General features: G+C 44.1%; 2 protein-coding genes across 2 annotated transcripts; both read right to left on the bottom strand.

Annotated features, from left to right (window-relative positions):
- Window positions 1-1,815: 1,815 nt before the first annotated feature.
- Window positions 1,816-11,219, bottom strand: LOC114568517 (gastrula zinc finger protein XlCGF8.2DB-like). The gene is made up of 3 exons (XM_028598131.1): window positions 10,295-11,219; window positions 8,069-8,122; window positions 1,816-1,934 (listed from the first exon to the last, which is right to left on the bottom strand). Exons 1-3 carry the CDS (start codon window positions 11,208-11,210, stop codon window positions 1,816-1,818), a joined length of 1,089 nt encoding a protein of 362 aa, XP_028453932.1. The 5' UTR covers window positions 11,211-11,219.
- A 6,929-nt stretch (window positions 11,220-18,148) lies between these two features.
- LOC114568516 (gastrula zinc finger protein XlCGF71.1-like) lies at window positions 18,149-24,789 on the bottom strand. The gene is made up of 3 exons (XM_028598130.1): window positions 24,699-24,789; window positions 21,059-21,402; window positions 18,149-18,491 (listed from the first exon to the last, which is right to left on the bottom strand). The coding sequence occupies exons 1-3, from the start codon at window positions 24,787-24,789 to the stop codon at window positions 18,210-18,212; spliced, it is 717 nt and encodes a 238-aa protein (XP_028453931.1). The 3' UTR covers window positions 18,149-18,209.

Genomic DNA, 24,789 nt, shown 5'->3' with positions numbered 1-24,789 from the left:
CTTTTTCAACATATTATGCTATGAATTTTTTGTACTTTTTTGACATACTATACTATGACTTATTTAAATTTTTCCGACAAACTGTACTGTAACTTTTTCTAAACTTTTTTTGACATACTATACAATGACTTTTTTTTGTACTTTCTTGACATACTATACTATGACCAGTGGTTAAATTGGGCCGGGGCTCAGCCCCAGGACATAAGCCTGCTCGTTTGTCCTTGCAGTCTAAATATGTCACATAAAATTTGATGAAAGTGAGGCTTTTGAAAACATGATATTTCTGACAATAAATGAAAGATGTTTGAAATGGCATGTCTATTTTGTCTCGGCGGAGCTGAAATGAGAACAACCAGAACACGGAAACAACCAGCGCAGCACTGCAATTCACCACTGCTGTCGGTAGGATTAACAGATCAAATGTCTTCTCCTAAATCTAAAACCCCGTTAGCAGCGGTGGAAGCCCCGTGCTCGGGAGCTCCATATATATATATAATATGTAATCAAAAAATCAATGCGTTAGTAGAGAGAGAGATTAGGTAAAGGAAGTTTGTGTGAGGTGGACCTGCTCACCACAGACCCAAATCTTCTCAGCTGTTGCTACTGTCATGCTGCATGTCTTTCTCTTCATGAGGCTCATTATGTTTGGCACATTGTATGGGTCACTTCTTATATCATAACAAGGTAATACAATGTGTAACCAAGTGATGACTGATTAACAGTAATGCAAATGCTAAATGCCCTAATACCTGATGATACTACAACAATACAGAGTATAGGCTCTTAACCTTGCAGTTTTGCACATATCATGTAAGACTCGATTTCTCCATTTCTTTGCACAAAACTCTCTAGAAACTGCCATTTAACGGTTTATTTTTCAAAAAATGTTCCCGTAGGGGGAATACCCCCGGACGTCTCTAGGGAGAGCCCCCCATAACATATCCCAATTTAAACCCTGACTATGACATTTTATTTTTTCGACATACTATACTATGACTTTTTTTATACGTTTTTTCAACATACTATACTTTGACTTTTTTCGACTGTTTTTGACATAATATACTGTGAATTTTTATAAATTTTTTCGACATACTATACTATGACTTTGTTTTACTTTTTTCAACATACTATACTATGACTTTTTTTTGACATATGATAACTTTTTTAATTACTTTTTCAACATACTGTACTATGACTTTTTTGGTACTTTTTCGACATACTATACTATGACTTTTTTAATTTTTTCCGACATACTGTACTTATGACTTTTTTAATTTTTTTCGACATACTATACTATGACTTTTTTAAAACTTTTTTCAATACTATGACTTTTTTTTACTTTTTCGACATACTATACTATGACTTTTTTAATTTTTTTCGACATACTGTACTATGAAAAAAGTCATAGTATATGTTGAAAAAGTACCAAAAAAAGTCAATTTTTTCGACATACTTTACTATGACTTTTTTATTACTTTTTTCGACATACTATACTATGACTTTTTCTTTAAATTTTTTGACATAATATACCATGATTTTTTTACAACTTTTTTTCAACATCATTTAACATTTTTATCACTTTCTCGACATACTATACTATGACTTTTTAAAAACTTTATTCGGCACATTGTACTTCGACTTTAAACCTTAAACCCATACTTCCCTACTGTGTTTATGTGACAGCTGCAATTACTGGTTACTTTACATATTATAGTTTTACAAATGACAGCTATCGGCCCCATGATTCCTGTTTATTGGCATATAGTAAAATGTGTGTTGTGTGTTCAGATGATGGAGTGTGAGTGGTCCCGTACATCAGTCAGCAGGACAGATCCTCCTCCCATCGCTGCAGGGTGAAGAGGACGGTTGGACGGTGGTGCGGAAGAAGTGAAGATGAACAGAGTTAGGAACTGATACACGAAGACTCATCTGTCCTTAAGGACGGGAATCCGCATGTGTGAGATACTGACATATAAGTCAAAAGTGTGTTTTTAATGGACGTAAACTGTCTGCAGCCTGAAGGGAGAAGCTTCATTAAAACTCTGTCTGGTTTCTCTGGTTGTTTTATATCAAACCTGTTGTGTCTTGTGGTAAATGAACATGTTTAGACTGTAGATTTATGCTGTATAGTGTATGGCCAAAAAGTCAACCAAGGGCGTAAATCTGATCTAACAGGGGGGGGGGACAATAAACATAACATTTCTGAAGAGCAATTTTTGAAGGGGACACAAATAATACAGCCACAATTATACTCGTAGAAGACATGTGTACACAGAGGAAAGCCTTATTACTATCATTAGTGGAGCGTGGAGACTGTACCATTATCCTTCTTTTCAGTGTTTCTCGTGATTCAATAAAGCTGATTAAATTGACCGAAATATTCTTCTTTAAAATCATATATTTATTTTTAAGTTGTTTACAATCAAGCCACAAAAATACCTTAAAACATAATGACTAATTTTGAAAAAGTGTCCCCTTATAAAAAAAATGCAATACTTTTGTACACTTGTTAAATTAGCTGATCATAATGTAAATTAGTGAGCCACTAGTAAAGCTCATCTGCTGACCCTGACCTCAGCCACACACCTCCAACAATATGAACTAAGCTCAACACACTTACCTGAGACTCTCCACCTGACTGTCCCTGGTCTCCCTGAGACTCTCCACCTGACTGTCCCTGGTCTCCCTGAGACTCTCCACCTGACTGTCCCTGGTCTACCTGAGACTCTCCACCTGACTGTCCCCGGTCTACCTGAGACTCTCCACCTGACTGTCCCCGGTCTACCTGAGACTCTCCACCTGACTGTCCCTGGTCTACCTGAGACTCTCAACCTGACTGTCCCCGGTCTACCTGAGACTCTCCACCTGACTGTCCCCGGTCTACCTGAGACTCTCCACCTGACTGTCCCCGGTCTCCCTGAGATTCTCCACCTGACTGTCCCCGGTCTCCCTGAGACTCTCCACCTGACTGTCCCTGCTCTACCTGAGACTCTCCACCTGGCTGTCCCTGGTCTCCCTGAGACTCTCCACCTGACTGTCCCTGGTCTACCTGAGACTCTCCACCTGACTGTCCCCGGTCTACCTGAGACTCTCCACCTGACTGTCCCCGGTCTACCTGAGACTCTCCACCTGACTGTCCCTGGTCTACCTGAGACTCTCCACCTGACTGTCCCCGGTCTACCTGAGACTCTCCACCTGACTGTCCCCGGTCTACCTGATACTCTCCACCTGACTGTCCCCGGTCTACCTGAGACTCTCCACCTGACTGTCCCTGGTCTCCCTGAGACTCTCCCTGAGACTCTCCACCTGACTGTCCCTGGTCTACCTGAGACTCTCCACCTGACTGTCCCCGGTCTACCTGAGACTCTCCACCTGACTGTCCTCGGTCTACCTGAGACTCTCCACCTGACTGTCCCCGGTCTACCTGAGACTCTCCACCTGACTGTCCCTGGTCTCCCTGAGACTCTCCCTGAGACTCTCCACCTGACTGTCCCTGGTCTCCCTGAGACTCTCCACCTGACTGTCCCTGGTCAACCTGAGACTCTACACCTGACTGTCCCTGGTCTCCCTGAGACTCTCCACCTGACTGTCCCCGGTCTCCCTGAGACTCTCCACCTGGCTGTCCCTGGTCTCCCTGAGACTCTCCACCTGACTGTCCCTGGTCTCCCTGAGACTCTCCACCTGACTGTCCCCGGTCTCCCTGAGACTCTCCACCTGGCTGTCCCTGGTCTCCCTGAGACTCTCCACCTGACTGTCCCTGGTCAACCTGAGACTCTACACCTGACTGTCCCTGGTCTCCCTGAGACTCTCCACCTGACTGTCCCCGGTCTCCCTGAGACTCTCCACCTGGCTGTCCCTGGTCTCCCTGAGACTCTCCACCTGACTGTCCCTGGTCTCCCTGAGACTCTCCACCTGACTGTCCCCGGTCTCCCTGAGACTCTCCACCTGGCTGTCCCTGGTCTCCCTGAGACTCTCCACATGACTGTCCCTGGTCTACCTGAGACTCTCCACCTGACTGTCCATGGTCTACCTGAGACTCTCCACCTGACTGTCCCTGGTCTCCCTGAGACTCTCCACATGACTGTCCCTGGTCTCCCTGAGACTCTCCACATGACTGTCCCTGGTCTACCTGAGACTCTCCACCTGACTGTCCCCGGTCAACCTGATGCTCTACACCTGACTGTCCCCGGTCTCCCTGAGACTCTCCACCTGGCTGTCCCTGCTCTACCTGAGACTCTCCACCTGACTGTCCCTGGTCAACCTGAGACTCTCCACCTGACTGTCCCCGGTCTCCCTGAGACTCTCCACCTGACTGTCCCCGGTCTCCCTGAGACTCTCCACCTGACTGTCCCCGGTCTCCCTGAGACTCTCCACCTGACTGTCCCTGGTCTCCCTGAGACTCTCCACCTGACTGTCCCCGGTCTCCCTGAGACTCTCCACCTGGCTGTCCCTGGTCTCCCTGAGACTCTCCACCTGACTGTCCCCGGTCTACCTGAGACTCTCCACCTGGCTGTCCCTGGTCTCCCTGAGACTCTCCAGATGACTGTCCCTGGTCTACCTGAGACTCTCCACCTGACTGTCCCCGGTCTACCTGATGCTCTACACCTGACTGTCCCCGGTCTCCCTGAGACTCTCCACCTGACTGTCCCTGCTCTACCTGAGACTCTCCACCTGACTGTCCCTGGTCAACCTGAGACTCTCCACCTGACTGTCCCCGGTCTCCCTGAGATTCTCCACCTGACTGTCCCCGGTCTCCCTGAGACTCTCCACCTGACTGTCCCTGCTCTACCTGAGACTCTCCACCTGGCTGTCCCTGGTCTCCCTGAGACTCTCCCTGAGACTCTCCACCTGACTGTCCCTGGTCTCCCTGAGACTCTCCACCTGACTGTCCCTGGTCAACCTGAGACTCTACACCTGACTGTCCCTGGTCTCCCTGAGACTCTCCACCTGACCTGACTGTCCCCGGTCTCCCTGAGACTCTCCACCTGGCTGTCCCTGGTCTCCCTGAGACTCTCCACCTGACTGTCCCTGGTCTCCCTGAGACTCTCCACCTGACTGTCCCGGTCTCCTGAGACTCTCCACCTGGCTGTCCCTGGTCTCCCTGAGACTCTCCACCTGACTGTCCCTGGTCAACCTGAGACTCTACACCTGACTGTCCCTGGTCTCCCTGAGACTCTCCACCTGACTGTCCCCGGTCTCCCTGAGACTCTCCACCTGGCTGTCCCTGGTCTCCCTGAGACTCTCCACCTGACTGTCCCTGGTCTCCCTGAGACTCTCCACCTGACTGTCCCCGGTCTACCTGAGACTCTCCACCTGACTGTCCCTGGTCTCCCTGAGACTCTCCACATGACTATCCCTGGTCTCCCTGAGACTCTCCACATGACTGTCCCTGGTCTACCTGAGACTCTCCACCTGACTGTCCCCGGTCAACCTGATGCTCTACACCTGACTGTCCCCGGTCTCCCTGAGACTCTCCACCTGGCTGTCCCTGCTCTACCTGAGACTCTCCACCTGACTGTCCCTGGTCAACCTGAGACTCTCCACCTGACTGTCCCCGGTCTCCCTGAGACTCTCCACCTGACTGTCCCCGGTCTCCCTGAGACTCTCCACCTGACTGTCCCTGGTCTCCCTGAGACTCCCCACCTGACTGTCCCTGGTCTCCCTGAGACTCTCCACCTGACTGTCCCCGGTCTCCCTGAGACTCTCCACCTGGCTGTCCCTGGTCTCCCTGAGACTCTCCACCTGACTGTCCCCGGTCTACCTGAGACTCTCCACCTGGCTGTCCCTGGTCTCCCTGAGACTCTCCAGATGACTGTCCCTGGTCTACCTGAGACTCTCCACCTGACTGTCCCCGGTCTACCTGATGCTCTACACCTGACTGTCCCCGGTCTCCCTGAGACTCTCCACCTGACTGTCCCTGCTCTACCTGAGACTCTCCACCTGACTGTCCCTGGTCAACCTGAGACTCTCCACCTGACTGTCCCCGGTCTCCCTGAGATTCTCCACCTGACTGTCCCCGGTCTCCCTGAGACTCTCCACCTGACTGTCCCTGCTCTACCTGAGACTCTCCACCTGGCTGTCCCTGGTCTCCCTGAGACTCTCCACCTGACTGTCCCAGGTCAACCTGAGACTCTACACCTGACTGTCCCTGGTCTCCCTGAGACTCTCCACCTGACTGTCCCCGGTCTCCCTGAGACTCTCCACCTGGCTGTCCCCGGTCTCCCTGAGACTCTCCACCTGACTGTCCCCGGTCTACCTGATGCTCTACACCTGACTGTCCCTGGTCTCCCTGAGACTCTCCACCTGACTGTCCCTGCTCTACCTGAGACTCTCCACCTGGCTGTCCCCGGTCTACCTGATGCTCTACACCTGACTGTCCCTGCTCTACCTGAGACTCTCCACCTGGCTGTCCCCGGTCTACCTGATGCTCTACACCTGACTGTCCCTGGTCTCCCTGAGACTCTCCACCTGACTGTCCCTGCTCTACCTGAGACTCTCCACCTGGCTGTCCCTGGTCTACCTGATGCTCTCCACCTGACTGTCCCTGCTCTACCTGAGACTATCCACCTGGCTGTCCCTGGTCTCCCTGTCCCTCACTTCTTTCTGTCTCCTTTGCCTGTGACATAGTGACGTTAGTATTTCCATAAGCACCCATTCTTATGAAGATGTTACCAAATTGTCTCGATATGAGGACTTATTGTACTTACTTGGTGTTTTGGTGTAGGCTACTGAAAAAGGATCTTACGTCTGTTATTCTTTTCTCTGTCATTTTATCTAGACAACAACAACACAAATCTTAAGCTAACGTCAGATGTGTGAATATGAGTTAGGTTCATAGATTCACCACGCGGTCATATTATAATTATAAAATGATCTTGCGTCCTCCACATAAATATTAGGTTATGTCTGGGACAGAGGATATATACTTAACCAGGGACTACAGGTGGAAATTAGCAATTGTTGCTATAACCTGGCCCAAGACATATTCTCTTGTTTAACAAGTTTAATGTTTATTTGTGCATTGTCCCTGTTTCAAATAAATCAATTTCCATTCCAACTGATCAGCCACTTAATTTCATATTGAGCAAAAACAACTGTAGATCTCCAAAATTAACCCTAATATAAGTTCACATACATAACGTAAGGCTTATCGCCGTGGTAACGTTAGTTGTAGTGGGTGCATTTCTATCCAACAAGCTATAAGCTAGGTAACGTTACACTATATTACACTAACATAGCAAACTTTTTTGTCATGACTAATTCATTAATTACTCAGCATCATTTCTATTTGAGAAAAGAAAAACTTCATCTGATGTTTAATGTGAATAAGACAGCTCTGAATCGTCTACTTTCTACATTCCTGTCATAGCGATGTGACTGTCACCGTGTGTGTAGCGCAGATCCTACAGCCTGCAGTGGACCAAACCACTCGGAGGCAAGGGAGGGGGGACTCAAAATGTTTCTAAATTTAAAAAGCACTTTTTGGGGTTTGTATTGTTTTACTGCTTACACAGATATTTAAGTGTACATCATTATGTTATTTACAATACTCAGCATTGTTTTAATGATATTTCTAGGGGGGGGGACAACCCTTAGATGGGGGTCGTGACCCCCCCTGACTTCCCTGGGATTTACGCCCTTGACGTCAACATTGTCATGAGGTTAGCATTTTTTCCTTTGTTTTACTTGAGGATGTACTTTGACAGAGTTCAAGGGTTAGGTCATCTTTATTTTCACAGAAGAAACACATGTAAAAAAAACTGGTGCTGTCACTGTGACTGGAGGCGGGAGCAGGGTTGGGGCTCATTTCAATGCACTATTTATTATCTGAACATAGAAACAGGTGAAGATGTCAGAGGCGAGAGATCAATACTGTGATCACAGTCAGTGAAAGGGTCGGCTGCTGTCGGGACGCTACAGTGTGCTCGTCTAAATCAAAACTCGTCTGTGAGGTTTAGGAGTCTTAGAAGTCTCTGATCAATAATCATAATAATCTGCAGAAACTGAGCAAATGTCAGAGACAAGCGCTTAAATCAACCAATCAATCAATTTATCCATACTATCAGACCATGACACATCCTCAGAGTCCACGGCTTCAGGCTGGAGATGTGGCGCAGCTCACCTGAGACAGATTGGACAGTGGCAGAGAGGGGAGACAGAATGTCCTAAAAAGTGATCCAAAAAAAAGTCCTAGTATAGTATGTCTGTTATGTCACATAGCTAGAAATTAACATAAAACCAGTGTAATTGATATTTGAAAGGATATTTATTTTAGAATAAGGCAAAACAAAACAACAGAGCTTACAAACACAAGAATTGGGCCGATGGGTGCTGTGGAAATCCAAAATACAAAGGTGGTATCAGTTTTTAAATCTCAACCCTGGCCCACAATCCTTACACTCTCATACACTGAAGCAAACATATGTGGTCTGGCAGCTGCCCTGAGCTGCAGACTTCATCGGCAGGCCTCGATTAGCCGGTCAATCCCCTTCCTCCTCCTTCTCTCGTCCATCCAATCCACAGCATGGGATGGCCCAGCCTGCTTTGCATCTCACATATAGAACACTCAGAAATTCATAAAAGTCATAGTATAGTATGTTGAAAAAAATAAATATTAAATTCATAGTATAGTATGTTGAAAAAAGTCATAGTATAGTTATGTCAAAAAAAAGTCATAGTATGTCGAAAAAAGTCATGGTATAGTATGTTGAAAAAAGTAAAAAAAAAAAAAGTCAGTATAGTATGTCAAAAAATGAAAAAGTCATAGTACAGTATGTCAAATAACGTAAAAAAAAGTCGAAAACAATTAATACTATGTAAAAAAAAAAAGTCATAGTATAGTACGTCGAAAAAAGAAAAAAGTCATAGTATAGTATGTCAAAAAAAGTCAAACAAAAAAAAAGTCACAATATAGTATGTTGAAAAAAGTAAAAAAAAAGTCATAGTACAGTTGGTTGAAAAAAGTTGCCGCTGGTTTTAACGTTAGAGGTCAGCTGACCTGTTGTCGCCGGGTCTAACTGTTCCTCCTCATCGTCAACGTCTCCCGAGCTGCGTCAGGAGGCTCTCCTCCCAGCAAGCTTCAACACAGTTTACTGACGCATATTGTCACTGGACAACTAACAATCACCATTTTGTTGTGTACCCATCAAATGACCAGGGCAAACAGTCCAATGGCCTTTCTATCCATTTTATTTCTATGCGAGGACACCATGAAGACTCCAGACACTGTTGATATTCACTCCATGCTGATTTATTTGTTACATTTTAACAAACCGAGCTGCCTCGGACACATCAACTGACCACCGGTGATAGTCGAATAGACAACTGAATCTATAATTCATATGACTCTCTTCTTATACAGCGTTTTGGGCGGTATCAGTTGGACACATTCACACCCACAGTTACCTCATGTTTGTTACATCTTTAGATGGATCTGAACTGGTGATATTTTTACTTCTAACAGTCCTCTCATCTTCCTTTTCTTAGGTCCTTGTGACCCAGACAATAACTACTAACGTACATTCTAGTCAACAGAGGGTTTACTTCAAATGATTTCACTTTATTTCATCCTGGAGGGTACTCAGCATGTCCTGGTGTACCACACCGGGCAGATCAAACCATTATATTTCTTTACTTTATTAGTTTTACCATGGCCTAAATAATGGCATAGGAGACATTATACATGTCAAAAGACCTTCATCATTTTGGTGTCACTGATCATATTATCTTGGAACATAGCAATGCACAACTGAGTTCCTGTCTCCCTGACACAGAGAGAAAGTCTCCTCTCACAGACTGCTGGGCCTAAATTGTGCTTAAACATGATATACAAAATTAAAACATGAACCCAATATGTATTGAATAAACTCCCATATTGATACATGATTAATAGTGAATCTTGCTAAACATACGTTACTTAGAAAGAAGTGAATATATGTGTAGGCCCTATAAAATATCACGTGGTTACATTTGTCTTATTTCTTGATTATAATTGATTACAGGACAGACATTACAAGACAAAACAATATCTAATAAAATAGTTTTAAAAAGTGTACTTTTTCCTACCACACAATATAATGTCTTCTATCTAGATGTTGCTACATAAAGATTTTTGTTTGATACTGGAGAAGTTTTGCTTGGATTTAAAGACACAAACATTACTCCATGTCATCAGTCTCAGGATCAGAAGAGTCTCCAGTCTGGTCTTTAGTCTCTGGTTGTAAAAGTGGATGTGAGTTCCTGGCTGGTTCTGGTCCTCCACAGTCCTCTCCATCAGCTTCTGTTTCCATCGGACCAACACATTTATGTGTTTTGACATGAGAACGCCAGGCAAATCTTTTGTTACAAACACTGCAGCTGAATCTTTTCTCTCCTGTGTGGACTACCATGTGTGACCGTAAATATCCTCTCTGAGTAAAAGATTTCTTACAGACTGAGCAGCTGAAAGGTTTCTCTCCTGTGTGGATTCTCATGTGCTTCTTCAGGTGTACACTTTCGGTGAAAGCTTTATCACACTCAGAGCAGCTGAAAAGTGTTTCTCCTGTGTGGATTCTCATGTGTTTCTGTAAACTTCCACTATAGGTAAAATATTTCTTACAAACTGAGCAGCTAACAGGTTTTTCTCCTTTGTGAGTTCTCATGTGTTTCTGTAAATTCCCACTCTGTGTAAAAGATTTCTTACAAACTGAGCAGCTGAAAGGTTTTTCTCCTGTGTGAGTTATCATGTGTTTCTTCAGGTGTCCACTTTCGGTGAAAGCTTTATCACACTCAGAGCAGCTGAAACGCTTTTCTCCTGTGTGGATTCTAATGTGTTTCTTGAGATTTGACTTGCGATCAAATCTTTTACCACACTCAGAGCAGCTGAAAAGTGTTTCTCCTGTGTGGATTTTTATGTGTTTCTGTAAACTTCCACTATATGTAAAAGATTTCTTACAAACTGAGCAGCTTAAAGTTTTTTCTCCTGTGTGAGTTCTCATGTGTTTCTGTAAATTTCCATTCTGTGTAAAAGATTTATTACAAACTGAGCAGCTGAAAGGTTTTTCTCCTGTGTGAGTTATCATGTGTTTCTTCAGTTGTCCACTTTCGGTGAAAGCTTTATCACACTCAGAACAGCTGAAATGCTTTTCTCCGGTGTGGATTCTCATGTGTTTCTTGAGATTTGACTTGCGATCAAATCTTTTCCCACACTCAGAGCAGCTGAATCGTTTCATACATGTTGAATCATGTTTCAGAGAGTTTAAAGCTGACTGAGGTTCTCTGGTCTCCTTCCAATCAGCACTGTCATCAGTCTCAGGTTCAGAAGAGTCTCCAGTCTGGTCTTCAGTCTCTGGTTTTAAAAGTGGATGTGAGTTCCTGGCTGGTTCTGGTCCTCCACAGTCCTCTCCATCAGCTTCTGTTTCCATGTGTTGAGTTTGTCTTTGATGAAGCTGTGAGGACTGAGCTTCCTCTTCATCATCTTCACTCTTCACAGGGACAGGAGTGAATGGGAACTTGGTGATATCAGCCTCCTCCAGCCCTTGAAGCTGCTCTCCCTCCTGACTGCTCCACAGTTCCTCCTGTTCCTCTTTAATGTGTGGGGGGGGCTCTGGCTCCTGCTGGTCCACACTGGAGCTACACTCCTGCTGCTCAGGGGGAACCTCTTCTTTAACCACCAACAGCTGCTCAACATCTACAGGAAACACACAAAGACGTTAACACAGACACAGAGAGACAGCATTAACAGTACAGTCTCTTTTCAGATCTCTTTACTTGGTAAAAAACCTTGTATTTCATGTTTCTGCTTTCTAACAAGTGCTGTAAAGACTGACAATTATACCTGAGGCTTACCTTATTCTTATTTAATTGTCTGGTTTAGTTTCAATCTTACTTAAAGATCAGAGACTACTTTTTGTCTATAGATAAACATCTGAGCAGACAAATATGAAATGCGTTACCCAGTTAGTTACCCAGGGCTCCATTCTGGGGCCTCTTCTGTTTAACATCTACATGCTTCCACTGGGTCAGATAACAGAAGACAGTTGCACTGATTATTTGTCTGTAAGCGTTAAAGTTTGCTGTGTGATCACATCAACACACAGCCACATGACTTGTCAAACTTGACGGAGGTTCTCTGCTCTCCTTCAAAACCTCATAATTACCAATTATGTGTTGAGTTTGTCTCTGATGAAGCTGTGAGTACTGCGCTTCCTCTTCATCATCTTCACTCTTCACAGGGACAGGAGTGAATGGGAACTTGGTGATATATGCATCCTCCAGCCCTTGAAGCTGCTCTCCCTCCTGACTGCTCCACAGTTCCTCCTGTTCCTCTTTAATGTGTGGGGGGGGCTCTGGCTCCTGCTGGTCCACACTGGAGCTACACTCCTGCTGCTCCTCTTCTCTAACAATCACTTCCAGAACATCTTGAGGTAAAGCTGAAACACAGACAGTGTGATTATTTGTACGATTTGACATCTACAATTCCATTAAACGCGGCAAAATCCAACACTGAAAATTATTCAACAACAATTTTAAGAAGACACACACACACACACACCTTCTCAACGTTTTCATCACTTGTTTTGACATTTGTGTCTCTTATTCAACATTTGTTGTTGTTTTCAACTTTAGTCACTTTTTCTTTTCTTATTTTTTGGCACTTCTTTCGAGGATTTTTGACACATTGTCATCAAAAAAATTATTCCGTTTAGTTTTCTTGCTCAAAAGACTTTCAGTTTTGTTGCAAAAGACATACATTGTAACCAGGCACGGATTAATGCACTGGCTTGCGTAGGCTGCAGCCTAGGGGCCCCACGTTTGCAGGGTCCCTGGATTGGCAGGGCTCCAGACTGTGACCAAATGGTCGCATTTTGTGACCAAAATTTGAGAGTGTGAACAGTATGTTTTTTATTACACATGAAACGTGGAAGGGGCGCGTCAATGAATCTGGAATCTGGGGCATGCCGATGAGTGTGAGAAGGATAGGGAATGGCCACTGTAAGTGGCCAATGCGTGGAGGGGAGGGTCCTAGAAATAATCAAGCTTGCTTAAACATCTGTGGGAAGGAGACATATCACAAACTGCTCTGTGCGTCTGAACAATGAGCAAGCAAACTATTGACTCGTTCTTCTGACCTGCGGCTAGTGCCAGAGTCTACACTGTCACAGTCGGATGATGATTCAGAGACAGAGGTTTGTGTGGCGAAAAAGGCCCGAACCCACCATTTTCGGGAAGACTGGCTGAAAGAATTCAGCTGGTTGAGGTACTGTAAGGAGACAAATTCCATGAATTGCGAATGTTGCAGTCGCTACCCCAGAACTGCGGGGAACACGACAGTGCAGGCATTTCGCAGTTTAACCACAATACACTAGTTAAACACAATCTTAGCCTCAAGCATAGAGTATGCCGTAACATGTTGCACAGCGCTGTTGTTACCATGTTTCCGTGAAAATCATGATGTTGCCATCCACAATACATTTACGAGTGGTGATCCGAAGCCGAAGTTCATCCATTTGTTTGCTAAAGACATTGAGAGGTACATTGGTGAAGAAAATGCTGTGTGGTAATAGCCGAAAAGGAATAAACCTTAGCCTACCGTTAGCCCCCCTCTCTTTGTTTACGTCTCAACCCCGGCATGCATGCACTTCCGGTCGGCGGAGCTGGTTGATAGACCTTGGCAGTGCTGTGGTGCATTCACTAATTTATTTGCATTTTTAAACGTCAGAGGTAACGGTAAAAGTACAGGGTTCGGTACCCAACCTTATTTGGTGCAGAAAATATGGCTGGCGAAATCAGTAGTGGAGTGGCAATCGGGAGAGTCAGGACTTTTCCCGGAGGGCCGGTAGTGTTTCGAGGCCGCGAGGGGCGGTCTGATAATAGTTATTAAGTAATTATACATTGGGAGTTCTTAGCAACACCATCCACCGGCCTGGTGTGCGTTCCAATGCGCTATGCGACCCTATGTTGGGGTATAGTCTGGAGTAGGTTGTGTAGTAGACCCTATGTTGGGGTATAGTCTGGAGTTGGTTGTGTAGTAGACCCTATGTTGGAATATAGTCTGGAGTTGGTTGTGTAGTAGACCCTATGTTGGGATATAGTCTGGAGTTGGTTGTGTAGTAGACCCTATGTTGGGATATAGTCTGGAGTTGGTTGTGTAGTAGACCCTATGTTGGGATATAGTCTGGAGTTGGTTGTGTAGTAAGCCCTATGTTGGGGTATAGTCTGGAGTTGGTTGTGTAGTAGACCCTATGTTGGGATATAGTCTGGAGTTGGTTGTGTAGTAGACCCTATGTTGGGATATAGTCTGGAGTTGGTTGTGTAGTAGACCCTATGTTGGGGTATAGTCTGGAGTTGGTTGTGTAGTAGACCCTATGTTGGGGTATAGTCTGGAGTTGGTTGTGTAGTAGACCCTATGTTGGGGTATAGTCTGGAGTTGGTTGTGTAGTAGACCCTATGTTGGGGTATAGTCTGGAGTTGGTTGTGTAGTAGACCCTATGTTGGGATATAGTCTGGAGTTGGTTGTGTAGTAGACCCTATGTTGGGGTATAGTCTGCAGTTGGTTGTGTAGTAGACCCTATGTTGGGGTATAGTCTGGAGTTGGTTGTGTAGTAGACCCTATGTTGGGGTATAGTCTGGAGTTGGTTGTGTAGTAGACCCTATGTTGGGGTATAGTCTGGAGTTGGTTGTGTAGTAGACCCTATGTTGGGGTATAGTCTGGAGTTGGTTGTGTAGTAGACCCTATGTTGGGATATAGTCTGGAGTTGGTTGTGTAGTAGACCCTATGTTGGGGTATAGTCTGGAGTTGGTTGTGTAGTAGACCCTATGTTGGGATATAGTCTGGAGTTGGTTGTGTAGTAGACCCTATGTTGGGATATAGTTTGTACGCACCGTCAGCGCCACTGTATATCATAGAGAGGCGAGTGAGTTTTTAAAAGGAGACAGAGGTAGAGTGGTCTGCAGAATACAGAGCCTGTGTAACATAGTATCTTTAGACTCTACGTGGACCATGGACACAAAATTTAGACATAAAGGGGAATACAGGACATACTGCTCCACCTTTAGCGTTTTTGCGGTCACTTGATAAACTCACAGGTGCTGCTAATGGGTATTGTAGATTCCCGGCCCCGGCAAGTTTGAAGAAGGAAACATGGAGGACCACACGTTATCTTAATACATTCTGTGGCGGTGTGGGACAAAAGAAATCCACCGGGAAATTTCGTAGACCCTCGGGGGGCGGGGGAGCGATGAGTGTTTGGAAATAAGAGGCTGGTGGACCCGCCGTACAGCTTAGCTTGACCAGCGGGCGGCGGCCAGAACGGGCAATGGCAACGGCGGCAGCCGGAGTGGGCAATCAGACCACTACCGGCCCACCGGGAAAATTCCAGACTGCCGATTGCCACTCCGCCTCATGCACGTATTCAAAATCCAAGTTTCAGGAACAGGAGTCTTCTTCTTCACCCAGAAAAAGCAAAAGGATATTGAAAAAAGCAAAAGACCGGCTTTTTGAAGCGTGAAGGCTACCGTAACTGTAATACGTAATTTGAACTGCGTGGTGCAAGAGAGTTGATTGCGATATATGATCTCAATGCTAGATGGGAGAAATTTCTTTAAGCCTTTAAGCAATCATTCTTTGAAAAGTACACAACAGGTGTCAAAGGATGAAAATGTCATTCTGTAGGAAAGCATTTCATTCTCATGTTTTTAGACTGTTCTGTGAGACAGCAAAGGCAAGGTGGTCTACAGCTTAAGTCAAAAGCATCACTTAAACCTAACAAACATACTGAAATTAAAAATGATGTCAAATGGATATTGGTCCAAAGTGCAGCAGAGAAAATAAATTAACAGCTATTGAATTAAAATAGTTTCTACAGAATGATACCTGATAGGTCATATGGTGAAAATAAATTACAAATATACTTTACTTGGGCAAAAGATTAAAGTTAATCCAGCTCACTGTCATAAGTTAAACAGACAACTTGTAATGGTGGACAATAAGATATATTATTTTCTAACTCTCCCTACCTCCCTTTTGACAAACTTTGCATCCTGACATTTAATGATCCTGGGCCTTGAGAAGAACAGCTCTAATGCCCTAAAATAACAAACAACAAAAAACATTTAACAAAAAATAACAAATTAAATTTTAACAAACCAACTGAGCTGCCTCGGACACATCAACTGACCACCGGTGATATTCAGTCGAATAGACAACTGAGTCTAAGTTTCATATGACTCTCTTCTCAGAGCGTTTTGGGCGGTGTCAGTTGGACATATTCACACCCACAGTTCCCTCATGTTTGTTACATCTTGAGATGGATCTGAACTGGTGATATTTTTACTTCTAACAGTCCTCTCATCTTCCTGTTCTTAAGTACACCTAGGTCCTTGTGACCCAGACAATAACTACTAACGGACATGCTAGTCAACCATCAATCAATCAATCAATCAAATTTATTTATAAAGCACTTTAAAAGCAGCCAACATTGCACACGGTGCTGTACAGAAAAAGTAGAACATTTACAACATTAACATTTAAAACATGAAACAGTATCACAGTAAAAATTATTACACAAAAATGTCAGCCTCTGCTGGGAAATGCCCCAAAAAAAGTGGGTTTTAAGAAGAGATTTAAAAGTAGACAGTGAAGAAGCCTGTCTAATAGGCCGAGGTAGCTCATTCCATATTTTTGGAGCTGACACAGCAAAAGCACGATCCCGTTTCCGCTTTGTTTTAGGAACATTCAGGCGCAGTTTTTCAGCTGACCTGAGTGAGTGGGTCGGAGTGTAGGGGTGAAGCAATTCGATGGATGGGGCAAGACCATTTAAGGATTTAAACACAAGTAAATTAATTTTAAAATGGATCCTAAAATATCCGGGGAGCCAGTGGAAGCTAAAATGGGCAGGCATGAAAACGGGTCAGGGGTGAAAAAGGTGAGAAGGATATTACCCCTCTGGGGGGGTCCGGGGGAGCCCCCCGTAAGAAAATTTTAAATATTCCATATTTTAAAGTATCAATCTGATGCATTTTGAGATGCATTTTTTGCCAACCAACAGTGTAATATTTCAATATGCACTCATTAAAGTTAATTTGACTGGCAAAACAGTTAAAATCCTTCTGACATTACACAATAATAAAAGTCATAATTTTTAAAAACTAAAAAGTTTTGGATCAATTTTTACTTCTTCCAACCATATGTTAAATTAAGAGTCAATGTGGATTTACATATTGCAATAATATCATAATCCTACAATGAATCATTGTGAAAACTAAACTTTACTACTTTGGCCAGGTCATCATCACAGAAGCTAATTAGTACATTCATGAGTTGGTCCATATGTTGATATTAGCTGCTTTATTTACATTTATTAAAAACATTGCATTGTTTATCTTTTCATATAGTGGTAAATGCCGGTAACATACTCGTATGACAGAGCGTACAGACCGAAGCTTTGTGCCGTCCAGTGTCTTCCTTGAACATGCGCTGCAGAAGCACCCGGCTCCCTCAGTTTGAGACACCAAGTACTAATAACAGCTTCCTGTCTCCACTATATCCTGTCTCTGGTCTCCATCCTTTTCCTCTCGTCCTCTATTCATGCCCAGCGCCATTTGTTTTAACTACTTTCTCAACTAAAGCTGCCTGTATCTGCATGCTCCAAGTTTGATAAACTTTGCCTCCATTTTTTCTAGCCGCGTTACCACGGAGACCACATCGCACTCTGACATTTCGGCAAAGATCCGCCCTACTTTGCATCTGATTGGCTAGAACTCGTTTCATTGATTGGTGGAAAAAAAAATGGCAAAGTTATTTATAAAATCGTTATTATATTTGGGAGGCCGACCACTGCACATAACACTGTGTGAGAGCAGCCCAGCTCGAATAAGCTGAGTTCAAAGCTTGTGTGCATAGATTCTAGCGATAACTGTTTACATTTATAGTCATTCTTGTAGACAGTTGCTATTCATCCTCCTCGACCAGATATCTGTGGGGAGTTAAAATAACAACAATCATGCGGCAATAATTCAGAGACAGCACTGGACTCCCGAACAGTCATCCACGTCTCTGTCATAAGAAAGAAATCCAATCCACGGGAAATGAAGAAATCATTCAGAATAAAAGTTTTTTTCGATAGCGATCTAGTGCTAACCAGGCCGAACCTGGCAGGAGCAGGCGGGTTTTCAAAAATTCACCCCGCGCCCACGGGGACGAGGAGAGGAGATTCAACAGATGGTTTACTTCAAATGAGTACTGCGTGGACTACGGCCATGTGTAACCGTAAATTTCCTCTCTGTGTAAAAGATTTCTTACAAACAGAGCAGCTGAAAGGTTTTTCTCCTGTGTGGACTCTCATGTGTTTCTGTAAATCTCCACTCTGTGTAAATGATGTATTACAAACTGAGCAGCTAAAAGGCTTCTCTCCTGTGTGGATTCTAATGTGTTTCTGTAAACTTCCTCTCTGTGTAAAAGATTTCTTACAAACTGAGCAGCTGAAAGGTTTTTCTCCAGAATGAGTCATCATGTGGTTCTTCAGGGTTCCACGTTCAGAGAAAGCTCTACCACACTCAGAGCAGCTAAAAGATTTTTCTCCTGTGTGGATTCTCATATGTGACCGTAAACTTCCTCTCCGTGTAAAAGATTTATTACAAACTGAGCAGCTAAAAGGCTTCTCTCCTGTGTGGATTCTCATATGTGTCTGCAGATCTGACTTGAGGCCAAATCTGTTCCCACACTCAGAGCAGCTGAATGTTTTCTTACGTCTTGAATCATGTTTCAGAGAGTTTAAAGCTGACTGAGGTTCTCTGGTCTCCTTCCAATCAGTACTGTCACCAGTCTCAGGTTCAGAAGGGTCTCCAGTCTGGTCTTCAGTCTCTGGTTGTAAAAGTTGATGTGAGTTCCTGGCTGGTTCTGGTCCTCCACAGTCCTCTCCATCAGCTTCTGTTTCCATGTGTTGAGTTTGTCTCTGATGAAGCTGTGAGGACTGAGCTTCCTCTTCATCATCTTCACTCTTCACAGGGACAGGAGTGAATGGGAACTTGGTGATATCAGCCTCCTCCAGCCCTTGAAGCTGCTCTCCCTCCTGACTGCTCCACAGTTCCTCCTGTTCCTCTTTAATGTGTGGGGGCTCTGGCTCCTGCTGGTCCACACTGGAGCTACACTCCTGCTGCTCAGGGGGAACCTCTTCTTTAACCACCAACAGCTGTTCAACATCTGTAGGAAACAGGAAACAGACATTGAGGAGAACCGGGACTACATGGTTCTGCATACTAACTTCCAGAGCGCTCAATCTGTAAAGACCATGGATGTATTAAGAGAACTGGATACAGTGTTCGACGCAAAGCCCGGCAACATCGCCCTGTACTGCAGGCTCACGACAGATGAGATCCTATACTGTAGCTGTAAAAATGGATATAATGGCTGTAATTCATCATGCGTATTATCTAATGATACGTCCGAGCACTGTATACTGTAAAGCCTGTAACCTGGATGCAATGTTATAAATGTCTCTATTCCCAAACTGCCAGGGCTAGCTATCTTCAGAATGAATGAATGGCAGTCCTGCGGGTCTGCTCGCGTTCTATATGTGTGTTAAATAATTCTGGATTTGGCTATTAGTGCAATTTAAAACATGATGGTTTGAACAAGAACCATTTAAATGTTCAGACTGTTAAGTGGATGTACCCCCAAAAGAATGTGAAAACTTTTTACTTGCCCCCACGCAAAAAACATTTGAAAACAAGTTTGAAAAACCCGTCAAAAACTTAAAAAAGAAAACATCAGTGGGGGTCAGTGGAGAGGGCTGAGGGGGGTGCAGTTGGTTGTGGGATGTCAGAGTAGGAGCAGGTGAGGGGAGTGAATGGGGGATTATCCATCCTGCAGTAAAACACTGCACTTTTGAATTTTGGGACAAACCAAAGACCAATCAATTGGTAGAAGATCCAGTAGAATTTCAGTTGACGGATATTTTCGGTGTTTGAATATAGCCCTTATGTACACAGTACTTTAAAGGGGAGGTAGAATGATTATATAGGGTATATCACACAGTTCCTTAAGGTCTCCTAATAAGGTATGTAACATTGGTTGGGCTGAAAATGACACAGGTGCTATTCTTTTGGCCCTTAACCATCCCTGTGGAATTTCTCTATTTGGAACGACATCTTTTCTTCCGAATGTGGTATGCTCATGAATATTTAGATGAGCTGCACGCTGATTGGTTGAGCAAACCACATACACATACAGTGGAGACGAGACAGCAGGTCTCATATTTCAGACACTGCAACGTTATACATTGTTTGTCTGCGATTTCGTTATTAAATTCACTTCTGAGACTTTTTTTATGTAAGAAATCAACTAAATAAAGCTCAAATATGGGCCATTTATGAAAATTGATGGCTAACTGCAAATTTGGTAAGGCGTGTCTGACTTCAGGAGAGCCACACAGTCTGCCCCTGCTGGGCTTACTGGACTACCGGGAGCTCGGGGCTCCGTGGAGCTCGCCGGCTGCAAGCTGCCGGCATAACTATCGTTTGAATTTCGTCACGGCATGTATATCACAGCTACCCTAAGGTCTTAACAAAGCTAACACGTTTGTCCGATTTCAATTTAAGGCATTTTTGTGAATTTGAGGGGTCTCCATAGGAGGAGCTGCTAGCTAGGCCATGTGTCCCGTTTAATCCTATGGGAAAAGATCGCCGCTACACTTTCGGCATTACTATAGTATATTTACACTTTGAATTTCATCCCGGCATGTATATCACAGCTCCCTAAAGTCTTACAAAGCTTAGCTAATCGTTTCTTACATCTTGAATCATGTTTCAGAGAGTTTAAAGCTGACTGAGGTTCTGTGGTCTCCTTCCAATCAGCACTGTCAGCAGTCTCAGGATCAGAAGAGTCTCCAGTCTGGTCTTCAGTCTCTGGTTGTAAAAGTGGATGTGAGTTCCTGGCTGGTTCTGGTCCTCCACAGTCCTCTCCATCAGCTTTTGTTTCCATCGGACCAACACATTTATGTCTTTTGACAAGAGAACGCCAGGCAAATCTTTTGTTACAAACACTGCAGCTGAATCTTTTCTCTCCTGTGTGGACTACCATGTGTTTCTGTAAATGTTCTCTCCGTGTAAAAGATTTCTTACAAACTGAGCAGCTGAAAGGTTTTTCTCCTGTGTGAGTTATCATGTGTTTCTTCAGGGTTCCACTAAAGGTGAAAGCTTTACCACACTCAGAGCAGCTAAAAGGCTTCTCTCCTGTGTGAATTCTCATGTGTATTTGTAAATTTCCTCTCTGTGTAAAACATTTCTTACAGACTGAGCAGCTGAAAGGTTTTTCTCCTGTGTGAGTTCTCATGTGATCTTCCAGATCTGACTTGTGGCCAAATTTCCTCCGACACGCAGAGCAGCTGAATGTTTTCGTACGTCTTGAATCATGTTTCAGAGAGTTTAAAGCTGACTGAGGTTCTCTGGTCTCCTTCCAATCAGCACTGTCATCAGTCTCAGGATCAGAAGAGTCTCCAGTCTGGTCTTCAGTCTCTGGTTGTAAAAGTGGATGTGAGTTCCTGGCTGGTTCTGGTCCTCCACAGTCCTCTCCATCAGCTTCTGTTTCCATGTGTTGAGTTTGTCTCTGATGAAGCTGTGAGGACTGAGCTTCCTCTTCATCATCTTCACTCTTCACAGGGACAGGAGTGAATGGGAACTTGGTGATATCAGCCTCCTCCAGTCCTTGAAGCTGCTCTCCCTCCTCACTGCTCCACAGTTCCTCCTGTTCCTCTTTAATGTGTGGGGGGGGCTCTGGCTCCTGCTGGTCCACACTGGAGCTACACTCCCGCTGCTCAGGGGGAACCTCTTCTTTAACCACCAACAGCTGCTCAACATCTGCAGGAAACATACAGAGAAATGTTGTGGAACTGTACCTTATCACCTGGATTGCGATTGTTATAAAGAAATACTGGTTGTTCAGTCAGTTACTTAGGTTTTGTATGAACCACTGATTATTTATTAGTTGTTTTGGCTTGCTCATGCTAATGTAATTTTAAAATGGCCCCCACCGTGTCTGACGTGTTTGCGTCGTTCTCCCGATACGAACATATTTTTGTGTATCTATTGTTAGCATGTATCTTAATTGTACAGGTTGTTTATGCAACAATAAGATACAGTAAGGAGGAACTTCTCAACATTGGCAAAGTTCACCACAAGCATGAAAACCGCCTGTTGGACTGTGACTTTCTCCTTCGTCGGGATCCAGCCAACTACACCTGGAAGGATAAAGCGGCAACGGCTTCCCGCGATCAATACAGCCAAACCACTGTGCGCCCAAGGCGGAGACGAAGCATGAGAGGTGGGCTACATGCTAGGTTAAAGGCTAGAGCTACTTGAACACCGCTACCTAGCCTGCTACTGGCCAATGTACGTTCACTGGAAAATAAGATGGACGAGCCGAGGACTAGAACTACAACTCAGCGTGAGTAAAGGGAATTCTGTGCTCTTATTTTTACATAAACCTGGCTTGAACAGATGGTGTGGGGATGTGCGGGTTGTTGAAAAACACTGCTCAGCTGATATTGAATCATTGTTGGTACAGTGCAGACCCTTTTATTTACCAAGGGAGTTCACCGCTGTGTTTCTACTGGCTGTTTAAATCCCGTCATGAGCAGATTACGTAACTGCGCTGGGGATACTGCATGACGTCATCAGCAAGCATGAGACTGCACACCCAAATTACGTGTTTATTGTGGCTGGTGAGTTTAATCAATGCAACCTCAGGATTGTCCTCCCCAAATACCATCAACACGTGAGCTTTCCAACAAGGCAGTGGAACATTCTAGACCAAGTGTACAGCAACGTGAAGGATGCCTACAAGGCTGTGCCTCGGCCCCACTTTGGACAATCAGACCACATCTCCGTAATCCTCTATCCATCATACAGGCAACTCCTCAAGCAAGACCCCCCCACCCTCAGTAAGTAAAACTGTTAAGGTTGTGAATGAAGAAACTGAACTGTTGCTTCAGGACTGCTTTTGGAGTACAGAGTGGTTTGTGTTTAAAACCACTGCTGCAAAAGGGGAATCTACTGTAGACATAGCCGTCACTGGCTAGATTAGCACATGTACTGCGAACATTATACCTACAAGACTAGGGATGTAACGGTATGAAAATGTAACCTCACGGTTATAGTGACCAAAATGATCACGGTATTTCTAAAAATGTGTTCAATATGTTCAGAAAGCACTGACAGGCCTAGACAAGTTGAAATAGTCTCAAAAAGTGTTAACAGTGTTTATTATATTACAAAAATATAGGCTAGGGCTGCACAATTAATCAAATTTTAATCACGATCACGATTTTGGCTTCCCACGATCAAATTTGCATTATCGAGCGATATTTAAAATGCGTCATAGAACGCTCCTTATCCAAGTTTTTGCAAAGCCACTCTAGCGCTCCATAAACCACTGTGTGATCACGTGCCTCTGTGAGCCAATCAGAGTTGTTCGCTGCACCGTGCAGCTTAGTTTCTAGATGTAGACCAGGGATGGCGAACCTGTGGCTCTTGAGCCGTATGCGGCTCTTTGCCTGCTCCTTTGAGGCTCTTACTGTGTACTGTGTTATTGGTGGATTTTTGTTTTTTAACTTTTTGAAACATTTCAGACAACGCGAGCATGGACTATACTGCTACATCATGATATGGAGGTGATTAGTTTTTTCTCATAGAAATGTTACGTATTACACAGATTAATTACCGTTGAAATAAACGTTCGTATATTCGTTTCCATGTACTCTGGTGGACTGCAATTGTGGATGTAGTTATGCCCATCGACTTTATTTATTTTACACAGGCTGCATGCTCGTTTGTCCCCGGGGGACACCACACACGAGGAGAAATCGGGCCAAATAAATCCAACATGTTGGATGATATCCCCGATTTGAGATCGGAGAGGTCCCGAGGTCCTTCGGAGCAGACGAGAGCAGTCTTAACACACCACACACGGCAGGAATATCTGGTCAGATTATTTTACCATAATCTGAGCATCTTTAGGATTGTCGGGAGGGGTGAATCAGGGCTAAAATCGGCCTAATTATCCTGCCATCTGAACCAGGCTTAAGTAGCAGTGTAATGAGCCAATAAAATCTGCGTTGCTATTTCGTCAGGTAGATACCTCACGGCAAACGTGCATGTATGGAAAGCGGTCGCACAACAGCTGAAATGGCATACTCCTTCACAGTATCCTTCAATAAAGGAGGAATGTAGCACAATATGGATGTAAAAGCAGTTATAATTAGCCTATGTGACAATAAAATTTATTTTGGTTAAATCAACAAATAATCGTGATAATTAATCGTGATCTCAATATTGATCAAAATAATCGCGATTATCATTTTGACCATAATCGTGCAGCCCTACAATAGGCTTGTAAAAACTATTTTAAACTGGCTACTAAAACACTGGCCGACTGTAGGGGTCCGGTAAGAACTTAAACCAGAGATGTCTGACTTTGAGATCCAGGAAGATTTATTTACAACTCCAACATTAAGTTAACTATGAAGTTGTATTTGACGTTACATGTGAAATTGGTTCTGAAATATAAGCAAATAATAATGCACATTAATAAGCATCTGACTTAATATGAACATTATTTACCAAAACTAAATAGTATAGCCACCAGCATACAAGAAACAATACTAAGAATTACATTAATTTCTCTGTAATAACATAAATGTAACCTATTGCTCAGTAACACAAACTGAGAATTAAATCTGCAAGCAGCGATGAACGGGCCCTCGCCTCCTTGCAGGTCGAGGGTACTGGTGGGCGCCGCTTCTTGCGGCCGTGCAT

Source organism: Perca flavescens, chromosome 14, assembly GCF_004354835.1.
Source record: "Perca flavescens isolate YP-PL-M2 chromosome 14, PFLA_1.0, whole genome shotgun sequence".
Classification (NCBI taxonomy): Eukaryota; Metazoa; Chordata; class Actinopteri; order Perciformes; family Percidae; genus Perca; species Perca flavescens.
The sequence above is the reverse complement of the archived record's forward strand: the minus strand, read 5'-3'. Positions and strand labels throughout refer to the sequence as shown.